Below are 12,238 nucleotides of genomic sequence, written 5' to 3'. Positions count from 1 at the left end.
GTAGGCATTACTTACTGACAAATCTCTGGATACGACATTCCTATAAAATCATCGGACAGGTACTGAGTCACTATCGTGTGGTTAACACCTTCCAAGAACTGCCTCTGCCACTTGTATTTGATGGCCTGAAATACAGCACATGCTATAAAACAGGCCAAGCAGAGGACAGAGCAACTGTTATAACTGTAGTCTCCTGGGTATTACTCAATCTTGTGATTCTGAGGAAGGGGGAAGCGGGAAAGGAAAATTGGTTCTTACCTGCTAATTTTCGTTCCTGTAGTACCAAGGATCAGTCCAGACCGCTGGGTTGTGTCTCCCTTCCAGCAGATGGAGTCAGAGATAAAAGCTGAAAGGCACTCCCTCTTACACTGGTATGCCACCTGCGATCCTTCAGTATAATCCATACCATAGCAGAATGAAACATATCATAACCTCAACATAAGAACCAATGGCTATATCAAACCACCTAATGAAAAAACTGCATAACTTCTTGAACTTATGTACATGGAGGGAGTACTTCCATATGCAAAGTGAATGCTGTCCACTTGAGAATATTCTGTAGAATGAAAACAATACCGAATGGACTCTCCAGATACCATGGGCGGGCATCTGGACTGATCCTTGGTACTACAGGAATGAAGATTTGCAGGTAAGAACCAATTTTCCTTTCCCTGTACGTACCAGGATCAGTCCAGACCGCTGGGATGTACCCAAGCTGCCCTAAATGGGGTGGGACCTGGAGAGTCCCGCTAGAAGAACACTGCTGCCAAAACAGTCACCATCCGGAGCACGGACGTCCAAACGGTAATGCTTAGCAAAAGTGTGTAAAGATTTCCAAGTAGCCACTCTGCAAATTTCCTGCGGCGAAACAAACTGACTCTCCGCCCAAGTCGCCGTCTGAGAACGGATTGAATACGCTTTCAAACCATCCGGTACTGCGTGACAAAGACATATATATGTCGAAATTATGGCTTCCTTCAACCATCAGGCTTTAGTTGTCTTATGTCCTTTCTTAGGACCACTCCATAAGACAAACAGATCAGACAAACGAAAAGCATTAGTGACCTCCTGAAAGCGAAGCAGAATCTGCACATCTAATATATGCAAGTTGCGAGCCTGAGGCGAATTCCGATCCAAATCCGTGAAGGCAGGCAAATGAAACTTCGACATGATCATCGATAGAAAGGAGGGCACCGTCCTAAGGGACACCCCTGAATCCGAAATCCTGAGAAAAGGCTCCCTACAGGACAACGCTTGAAGCTCAGAGATGCGCCGTGCCTAATTGATAGCCACCAGGAAAATCGCCTTAAGTGTCAAGTCTTTCAAGGTGGCCTGTTTCAAAGGCTCAAACAGAAGACCGCACAAGCTATGGAGAACCAGATTCAAACTCCAAGAAGGACACACTGGACAAGCCGGAAGGTTCAAATGTTTAGCACCTCTCAGGAAACGTGTTACATCCGGATGAGCCGCCAAGGATGTCCCGTCAATCTTTCCCCGCAAACATCCCAGTGCCGCTACTTGAACCCTGAGAGAACTGCCCGCCAAGCCTTTCTTCAGACCCTACTGTAAGAACACCAGAATATGGACAATTGATGAGCGTCACGGGATTGCATTCAACCCACGACGCCAGGAATCGAAAACCTTCCAGACTTGAACATAGGTGAGTGAAGTAGATGTTTTTTGTGCCTGCAGAAGGGTGGAAATAACCGAATCCGTGTAACCTTTCTTCCTCCGAATTCCTCCCTGTGCCATGGGAGCATGCTGAAAACGACCCGCTGCTGCTCCCCAATAGTCCTTCCCCTCCCGGGAGGCACCGTGTACAAAGGCCATTGCGGGAGAGCTGTGCCACTGGCTCCCCACATGCTGAAGACGCCAAACCCCGCAGCATACCAGTGGAGAGGGAGCGAGCACGAGGCCGAAAAAAATTGGCGAAAATCGCCCCTCCAGAACCCTGGGGAACCTGTGCTCATGGTAGAAAAATAACACTTTTTTTTTTTTTTAAACGCTGACACGCAGCCACCCAGGGTAAAAACGCCCCTGGGACCTCAATCGCGGCACAGGCAGCCCCCCCCCCCCCCCCCGAGGAATTATGCCATCTCAGGGTACAAGGGGGAGGGACCTGCCCACCAGTAAATCCTCCTACTCACCGGCAGAAGAAGCGGCTCGGGGAAAATGGCTAACGGGGTATCTAACCCCAGCCATACCTCAACGAAGGCCGCAGCCTCGGGAGGACTGAGTCTGCTCACCTCCAGAAAGAAAACTAACTACTTTTTTTTTTTTAAACAGCTTGATTTAGCCACTGGTAGAAACAAACACCCTTAGGTCTTATAATTTCTAGTTTGCTTTGTTTTCTTTTAAAGGATCAGGACCGCCGGTTCTGTCACCCTCTTCTGGAGTCAGAGAAATATTGAAGGATCGCAGGTGGCACACACCAGTGTAATAGGGGGTGCCTTTCAGCTTTTTTCTCTGACTCCATCTGCTGGAAGGGAGACACAACCGAGCGGTCTGGACTGATCCTGGTACGTATGGGGAAAGAGGATTATCTCTAGCTGAGTGTCCTTAGAAACAGCCAAAGGCAAAATGATAACTTCGGGGGACGAGAACACCGGCTAGGGTTCTTAAAAGCATTCGGCCAAACACTGGACATACCATTTTACTCAGCAAAAAGAAAAAAAGCTGCAGATTTTACCTTCACACCTTCCTTTATCATGAACAAGCTGGTCAAAAGCGTGGATAAGCCAGGCACAACGCAGCTCTGGGCCATAAACCCCAGTTTCAGCTCAGCCAAGCAGATGATGCTGTCTCCTGTGGTCCAATCCCAGCTGGGGATATTCTGCAGGTAGTTCTGGACCATGATAGAAAAGAGGACACCACTTAGTTATACTAAAAACTCGCCACAGTGTACCTTTCCTTGAACCAACTACAAAAGATGTGGGAGCACCTGACCGTTGGAGACTACACAGGTCTCATCTTCTGATGGGAGGTGTTCCCAGGGCAGACAGCTTACGTGTGGCATCCTCTCTTTGGCCAGTGAATAAAAAGGCTATCACAACCTGCCATGATTTCAGTTTTTTCATACACACCCCATTTTTTATTGCTGTGTTGCAAAACAGAGGATCTGAATGCAGACTTAAGTTATAATTTCTAACAGATTTGCAAAGGCTGAAGTTTCAGTCATCCTTGGCGGCAGCCAGAATGGAAATGGTAGCCCAGAGTGTGGTATGGGAACTATTGCAGTTTTGAGTGGATGAATTACATTTAGGACTAGTGATGCGACTTGCCACTTATTTTGGTCGGCCTCATTTGTGTAGCTATTCTAATGCAGCTACAACCATCAGGACCAATAAATCTTTCATGTGTCACACTCTATAGCTATACAGCTCAAGGACTAGGGCATCCCTTGATGAGAACCTCAAAACCCTATGGAATGAATACAGCAGAGTCTGCATGATCTGCAATTCCCCCTCCTCTCTCTCTCTAGTTCTCTCCCATCTTCCTTTGTCTCATCCTCTGGCTCCTTCCATCTCTTCCTCCCTCTTCCTTGCTTTTCCTCTCTCTCTCGCCCTCTCTCTCACTGATTGCAATTCTGACCTGGTATCGAAGGGACTTCAGATTTGTAATTTATGTTCTCACAAAAACTTCATTGCACACATAACTGTTGTCAGTCTGTCTTACCTTGTTACGAGATTGCAGGACCTGGATGATAACTCGTGCTGCCGGGTAGAATGTTTTGATGGATATCACCCTAAATAAAGCCCCCCCCCAAAAACACCCAAAAAAAAAAAAATCCAGCTGTAACATTTTTGATCAGGTTGAGTAGCAAACTCCCTCTTCTGGGAATTAAATACCACCGTGCTCTTACTTTCCAACACTACATATGTTCATCGCTCACTTTAACCCTTTGGAGTGCCTTCCATGAGCCTTCAGATGGAATGCAAAATGTTCTGCAGCTCATTTCACATACATCTGATTCATGGCACACTGAGGACATCGCATCAGCACCTGCTATTTACCTCATTATATTTGAAGCATCTTCCGCATCAGGGTTAGAGCAATATTTGTTTGTCAGAATCAGGCAGGCTTCCGCCGTAGCCACCTATTGCCAAGGCAGAAAAAGAGAGGCCTGGGTGAGGAAAGCCTCAAGTCCATGCACGGTTCACAGTAACATTTCTACTAAGACCCAGGGAGGGGGCTGGGAGGTGCAGAAAGCTTGGAGTCACCAAACCAACCCACCTGACCGCGCCAGCAGGGAGTGAGAGCAGGCCCCCTCCCAAGTCTGGAACTAAAACATCAGACTCACCAAACCAAAGAAAAGGTTGCATTTATTTAGTACCAGATGGAAAAACTTCAGCCTTCACAAAGGGGGAAATTTTCTGGGAGCACCATGAGCACACCATATTATACATTTTAACGTGAATTCTAAATTCATGCGTAAGTAAAGGTGCGTGAGTAAAAGTATTAAAAAAGGGGCAGACCTGGTGCATTCCAGGGCGGGGCCAACATTTACGCACATAGGGGTAGATTTTAAAAGCCCTGCGCGCATTGGCGCGCCTATTTTGCATAGGCCGCCGGCACGCGCAAAGCCCCGGGACACACGTAAGTCCCAGGGCTTCGTAAAAGGGGCGGGAGGGGGCGTGTCCAGGGGCGGGAGGGGGCGTGTCCAGGGGCGTGTCAGCAGGTCGGGGGGTGTCCGGGGGTGTGTCTGGGGTCAGGGGGCGGTCTGGGGCGGGTCCAGGGGCGTGGCGACGGTTCGGGGGCGGGTCGGGAGGGTGGTCCTGAGTCCCCCGGCACTGCGGCCTGTGCCGGGGGATGCCGAGGCAGCGTAGGGGGGGGATTTAGGTAGGGCTGGGGGGGTGGGTTAGATAGGGGAAGGGAGGGGAAGGTGGGGGGACGCGGAAGGAAAGTTCCCTCCAAGGCCGCTCCGATTTCGAAGCGGCCTCGGAGGTAACAGAGGCAGGCTGCACTGCTCGGCGTGCGCAGGCTGCCGATTTTGCGCAGCCTTGCGCGCGCCGACCCCAGATTTTATAAGATACGCGCGGCTACACGCGTATCTTATAAAATACGGCGTACTTTTGTTTGTGCCGGTTGCGCGTACTTTTTTAAGATCTACCTGATAAGTTGCTATTTTATAAGCAAGTTACCCATACAGATCTGGCAGCTTGTTCACAGATCTCTACACCTGCTCTATATTTGGAGTGAAAGTAAACGTAACAGTGAAAAACTGAACCGGGTGGAGGATCTGGGTGAAATGGAGGACTTCAGGCTGAAGAGCCAGGTGGGTCTCAATGTCTTGTGGATAGACTGGGCGAACTGGGAGACTAATTGGTAACCCTGGTAATTTCATTGCTACACACGTGTTAGAAAATCTCCCAACTTTCCTACTTGAAACCCGACTTACTGACGGTAAATGCATGTAAACTATGCAGGTAAAGTCTCCACATGAATAGTAGTTGTGTGCTTCTTATCCGGGTAAAATCCAATTTATCTGGCTAAGTGGGGATTTTGCCGCTACTTAGCAGGATAAATCGGAACTTATAAGTGCTAGCGGGCGGATTTTAAATGCCCTGCTCGCGTAAATTCGCCCGGATTTACGCGAGCAGGGCCTTCGTGCGCCGGCGCGCCTATTTTGCATAGGCCGCCGGCGCGCGCAGAGCCCCAGGACGCGCGTAAGTCCCGGGGGTTTTTAAGGGGGCGTGTCGGGGCGGGGCCGAATGACACTGCGTTCCGGGGGCGTGGCGCCGGCCCGGGGGCGTGGTCGAGGCCTCCGGACCAGCCCCCAGGTCAGATGACGGCTCGCCAGCAGTCCGCTGGCGCGCGTAGATTTACGTCTGCTTCTAGCAGGCGTAAATCGAGGGACAAAGGTAAGGGGGGGGGGGGGTTTAGATAGGGCCGGGGGTGTGGGTTAGGTAGGGGAAGGGAGGGGAAGGTGAGGGGAGGGCGAAAGAAAGTTCCCTCTGAGGCCGCCCTCCAGGGTTTCTCGCTCAGCAAAAGACTCTCAAGACACCCGCTCCTTGGGGGTCTTGCTTTCTTCTACTTCTCTCCAGGTACTCTGCTTAGAAGGACGCCTAGGTACTCATTCCTCGAGGGCCTTGCCCACTCCTGACAGCTCCTGGGTTATCTGCTCTTCAAGGACCATGGCACCAGCATTCGGCCTGCCTCACTACCTGTACTACTGCAGAAGCTATATCCTCGGCAGCCTTTACCAGCCTTGTGAATACCTCATTCATCAGTCTCTCTACCGTGTCTCACTATTGACCAGATTCTCGGCGTACTCCGTTCTGCACACCACTACCAGATCTGTCTTCACTGTCTACAGTCTCTGGGACTGGGTTCATGGCCTACCCCGCTCTGAGGACCACTACCAGATCCTTCACTTCCCAGCATCAGGTGAGATCTACTCTGCACTTGTGTCACCAGTGCCTGGACTGAGCATTACCATCGGAGACTTATCTGTGGCTGAGGAGAGCTGCTCGCTCCTCGGGGATCGCTCTATTGCTGTACAATAAAGATTCCTTCTTCCTTGTGTTGCTTACTAGAGAGCCTAGCCTATTGCTGTGGTTCCCCATGGTGGGCTAGGGCATTATAGACCCTTGCTCCAGCATGCTGGCCCTGACAGCACCCACAGTGAAGGAAAGGTGCCTCTCTCCCAGGGACAATAATTAAGGGACAAAGGGTCGCCCCTAGCACTGTGGGCCTTGAAAGTAAATCTATACCCCCAGAAACAAAAGATCCCCACCGTGAGGGAAAGAGTAAAATGTTAGAGCTAGCCAAGAGTTGTTCCAGCTACGAAGAGACTAGTAAATCATTATGACCCCATCGGAATGCATTATGCTGTCTGGGATGGGGTTACATATATAAGTCTGGAGAAAAATGAATTTGTGCCTTTTTTTTTTTTACAGTGTCTAATGTATGTTTACCCCTGGCACAGGCATCTTTGATGCTGCAACACTCTCCCATAACACGGGGGATGATTATGGAATAGTACAACAGCCTTTGGGTGAGTTTGAGCCCGCTGGTACAGATTCCAGGCCATGTTCTGACATCTTTACAGACACCTGATGAAAAGGGAGTTTGTGATATATCACAACGGATCTTTATTAAATGGCAGATTTATGATGCTTTTCATCAAGGATGATGCAGCAGCATGTTATGGTGTCCATTTTCATTGAAGTGTTTGGTGTTTTCTAACACAAGTTTTGCTAAAACCTAAGACCTGAGTGTCTTTTTTTCATACTTGTTGAGACTTTGGACATGCTCTGCAAGGTTCTTTCAACCCATGGACATTTGGGGCTTTTATAAGGTTTAGGATAACATATCAGACGATGATGAAATTAGAACAATGTATTTTGTAATATTGTCCTTATGAAGACATTATGAAGAGATGTTATAAAATATAAAGACATGTTAAAAAAAAAAAGAAAAGAAAAATAAGAAAAAATATGTAATAAGGTAAAAAAAAAATAAGTATAAAGATTTTATTGTTCTCTGCCTTGTTGGATACAATGAATTGCCCAGACAAAATTTAGCCAGGAAGAGGGGGAAAATATTAAAATCTCGAGTTTTATTCGGGTAACTCCAAAAGTTACCCGGACAAAACCTTTCAATATTGACCTCCTAGACACTCAGAGGGTAATACAGTTGTTATAAGTTAATGTTTTTTTTAAATTAATTTTAATTTTAAAAAAAGAAGTAGGAGGCATCAACAATACATTCAAAGTGCAAACACCTGTAAAGCAGTGCGGCTGAAAGATTCTTAAAGTCCATGGGTTCCAGTTAATCAAATGTTCTGTCTAACCCACTGCAAAGGTTAAAGGTCATTACAAGTTTAGTATATTCATGACCCCTGGTGCTCTGTTTCTGTAGACAGTAAAGTGCAGGTCTCACCTTTACCCTGAGTAGATCTTGGCTGTTGAGCACCGATCCATAGAAGAATACCGTTTTCATAAAGTTGATTTTGAATATCGCTTCTAACTCCAGAGATGGATCAATCCTAGAATGATTTAAAAGTGAAGCAAAGTCACCCTTATCAGTCTGGACCTAAAGAAGTTTACTATGTTCTGAATTCTGATTAAATATAGCATTTTTTCAGTGAAAAGAAGTAGGGGTCATGGCAGGAGGCTGCAAAAAAGGCAGACTCGGCAGTAATATAAGGAAATATTTTTTTCACAAAAAGGGCAGTGGATGCATAGAACAGCCTTCCAGTAACAGAATTCAAGAAAGCCTGGAGCAAGGTAGGATCTTTGGTTGAGAGGAAATGAAACTAAAGCCAAAGATGAACAGAAGTGTGCATGCAAAACATTTTCACTACATTTGGTTTTTCATTTCATTTACAATTTTTTATATTTTTTAAAATTTTGTTTCTACATTTTAACGCAAGCTAAGAAGGGTCATTTTCTAAGCCTATCGCACGTGAAAAGTCCCTTTTTGCGTGCGATAGCTTGCCGGGGTTGGTGACTGGGCGGAGTCGGTGCTGGAAGGGGAAGAGTTGGGGCGGCATCAGGGCAGACTCCGCTGTGTCTTCACTGGCGGCGATAAGGTAAGCCACGTTATCGCTGCCAGTAGCGCACCCGATAGCACCACCTTTCACGGTGGTGCTATTGGGTGCGAAAGCCGGCAGCGATAAAACCGCGGTGGTGGGATCGCTGCCGGCTTTCGCAGGACTGCCCCCTGCTTCGCCACCCCACCCCCTGTTACTGCGGGATTCACTATTCCTTGCGGGAATAGAAAATCCAGGCCTAAATCACCTTATTTGTTGTATCATTTCAGATAGAAAATTACACAGAATGAAACAACAAATGTCTGTTGATTTCCCAGTTGTTTCCAAAGGATAGCACATCTCTAGAGATCAAACAGAGTTTGTGGTATTGCAACAAAAAGAGAAAATGAGCACCATAAATGAACTTTGTAGTCTTCATCTGCCATCATATTTTATGTTTCTATGCATCTACTAATCACATTGGTCCTTGGGGCCTCTTCATTTATCTTCAGCTCATAATAATAATCTTTATTTTTGTTACAAATCATACTGTAAAAATGCTCAAAGCATGGCACAACACTATAAAATACAGATAAAACTTTCAATTCTAAGTAAATCATAATGCATTAGGGATGTGCAGAGGGACCACATACGTCCGCATAGCCCCTGTGACATAGTAAGGGCAAAGGCTGTTGGCTCCATTTTGATTACTGGCAGCCGACGGCGTGAGTGCAGTAGATGGCTCCCGGACCCCCGCTGGACCAACAGGGAGTTTTGGTAAGTCTTGGGGGGTCAGGAGGGTGGGGGCTTTGTTTAAATTAGCTCCTTTAGACGGCCAAATAATTCGGTGAAGATTCGTTGTATTTGTGGGAATCGCGATTCGTTTCGCTTCCCCACGAATACGAATATGGCCCTATACGTTACGGATTGCCAATACGTTGCAAATGAATGCACACCTCTATAATGCATATAACAATTTAATCCTACATTACCACATAGAACAAAGGCAAACCTACAATTAGTAATCAAATAATAAATATCAATACAATTAAGACTGAAAGCATGTAAATAAAAAGAGGAAGTAACAAATATAAAATGGGATGATCGGATAAAATACAATCAAGAGAGCTTCAAGATGGCGATCTGAACGGTCAGCCTCAACGCTGCTCCTGTAAAGATTTCCTTAAATTCAACTCAGACCGTGAGGGTTGTAATACTCTTCAATAATAATGCCACACAAATGTAAAGGGAAAGTTAGGGTTTACCCAGCTGAGCCCGCTTTTATCCCGGAGCAAAGATTGATATCTGAATATGCCATTCCAACACAGGAATTGCGGGGGTTTAGCCCCATTGGCAGTGCGAGAGGAGGAGACCCGCTATCGCCCGGGGAAATTACACTGTCCCCGCCGGATCCTAGACAACCTCCAATAGCTTCCTCCCCGAGTACCTCCGTCATTGCACAGGCGAAAGATGACGATACAGCCATCAGACAGCTGAAGCTGGCTGGGAACACTGGAGCTAACCCGGATGTACAAACCACTTCAGGTCCCACAGGGTTCCAGGATCCTACAGAGGAAGGTGCAGTTGTTGATGTTGGTCCCTCGGTGGGAGAAGAAAGAGCCCTGGTGAGAGGACCTGAATTATCCAGCCTGTGTTTAGAGGATTTACCCAAACCGGAGGTTGTCACATTGGATTCCCTATGGGAATTAATGGCAGGTATGTCGAGACTACTCTCGTGTGGGGAGCTTGAGAAGAAAATGGACTCTGCAGTTCAAGAAACTTATTCAGCTCTGCAACAGCAGACACAAGTTACAGAGAATATAAAAACTGACGTTAAAAAGCTACAAGAGACCACTGTGGGTATTGCTCATGAAAATTCTATTTCTTCAAGAAGATTGGAGGCGGTTGAGAACTTTTTGAGACACTTAAATATAAGAATGTTGAATTTCCCAAAGATTATGGGCGAGTTACCATTAATAACTTTAAAAATATATTTCTCAGAGGTTTTAAAGATCCCAGAAAAGAAAACACCCCTATAAAGAAAATCAGCTTCCTGGTTCAGGAACCTGATTTCCTGAATTTGACCCAATATTTGGAAAATTCAGAATTAGAAGTTGTAGAGCCGTCTTATTTGTTTCCTGCTTTTCTGAACAGGACTTTAGTCTTATAATAAATTAAAAAATTATATAGTAAATTGCAACTTGTCATACCCTCCCTTTCCTCTGCTGAACTATCAAACACCAGGAATAGAGCCTTCTCTATTGCTGGACCGAAAGCATGGAACTCTTTACCAGATTATCTAAGCACAATCAGGGACACCAAATCTTTCAAAAAAGAACTTAAAACATGGCTATTTAGACAAACTCTCACAGACAGAGTTGGCTAATCTTATCTTTTGCTCTGTCTTGCTCTGTCTCAGTACCACTACAAACCTTTCTTAATTTAACTCCCTTCCTCCCCCCCTGTCCTTCCTCTCCTACCCTCTCTAAAACCTTTTCCTCCCCTATTTCCCTTGAATCCTTTCCTTCTCTACTCCATCTCTCCTATGAATAATCTCATTAACACATCTCTGGTGCAGTTTTTTTTTTTTTCATTTAAGTTACGTCCTTTCATGCCTAACTCTACTTGCTCTCTCATCATATAGGCCGATGTGTTGACTGGATTTGCTATATGCCAAAATGTAACTTATCTGTTAACTGTTTTTAATATGTGTTACTCGAATATGTTTTATGTATTAAGTTGTTTAAACTGTAACCCGGAGTGAAGGCTGCCTGCTATACTTCGGTATAAAAAAGAATCTAAAATAAAATAAATAAATACAATAAATAATGAAGGCTTACTTTAAAAATTTTAATGTTTTGTTTCATGGGCAGCCTGTTCATTTGTTTCCTGATCTAGCAAGACCAACACAGCTTAGACGAAAAGTGTTTTTATCTATGAGATCTGAAGTAAATGCAATTGGGGCAAATTTTCAAATTCGGTACCCATGTCGTTGTATTGTAAAAATATCAAATAACACCTTTATTTTCTTTAATCCTGACCACCTGAAGGAGTTCTTAGATAGTAGAAGGCAGAACACTGCTATAGATTAATATCTAGGATACAAAATTATTAAGCTGTGCTTGCTATAATCGTCTATCTGTTATCTTTGTATGATAAATTTTTTGTTCACTCCTTATAATATTAGAAAGTACTCTCCTATATTTCCTTGTGGGTTTGAGAATGTGATGAGGGTATGGGGGCATGTCCATAATGTACTCCTTCCTTTATTATTCTTTTGAAAGTTTTCTTTAAAAAAAATGTTTCTTGTCACTATCTCAATCATGTGTGTTCTTTGTTTAATTATTGTAAAAATTGATAAACAGAAAAAAAATACAATCAAATTCATAGTGTACTAGTACTTTAAAATATCATAGCGTTCTAACATCTTATCAACAAACGGGTCAATTTTCAAAGAGCCACATGCATAAAAAGCAGGGGTTATGTGCATGGCTGGGCCTTGCGTGTGCCGTGCGCATTTTAGAACAGGCCCAGCCAAGTGCAGAAGTGCCTGGCCTTGAAACAGGGGTGGGTCAGGGGGGCCTGTTGGGACAGTGCCATTAGCCGCTGTCCTGGGGTAGCACGCGCCAGCAGCCAGCTGTCATGCACAGATCACTTCTACTTTAGAGGAGCAGTAATAAGTAAATTTTCAAAAGCCAGCACGTGTAAAAACCGGGAGATACATGCGAGGCCAGGCTGTGAGCATGCTGTGGAGATTTTTAA

At 45.5% G+C, this 12,238-nt stretch overlaps 1 protein-coding gene across 1 annotated transcript in view; it reads right to left on the bottom strand.

Annotated features, from left to right (window-relative positions):
- The window catches only part of LOC115092424 (calcium-activated potassium channel subunit alpha-1-like), a 315,025-nt gene that overhangs the window by 118,735 nt on the left and 184,052 nt on the right, over window positions 1-12,238 (bottom strand). Inside the window, exons 11-15 of the mRNA XM_029603258.1 lie at window positions 7,885-7,990; window positions 4,014-4,096; window positions 3,676-3,745; window positions 2,690-2,845; window positions 16-125 (exon numbers count right to left, since the gene is read on the bottom strand). Coding sequence (XP_029459118.1) covers window positions 16-125; window positions 2,690-2,845; window positions 3,676-3,745; window positions 4,014-4,096; window positions 7,885-7,990 — 525 coding nt within the window. The remainder of the gene's footprint in view (window positions 1-15; window positions 126-2,689; window positions 2,846-3,675; window positions 3,746-4,013; window positions 4,097-7,884; window positions 7,991-12,238) is intronic.

The sequence above is a fragment of the Rhinatrema bivittatum genome, chromosome 5, assembly GCF_901001135.1.
Source record: "Rhinatrema bivittatum chromosome 5, aRhiBiv1.1, whole genome shotgun sequence".
Lineage (NCBI taxonomy): Eukaryota > Metazoa > Chordata > Amphibia > Gymnophiona > Rhinatrematidae > Rhinatrema > Rhinatrema bivittatum.
Note: the sequence above shows the minus strand (reverse complement) of the source record. Positions and strands in the feature narration are given on the sequence as shown.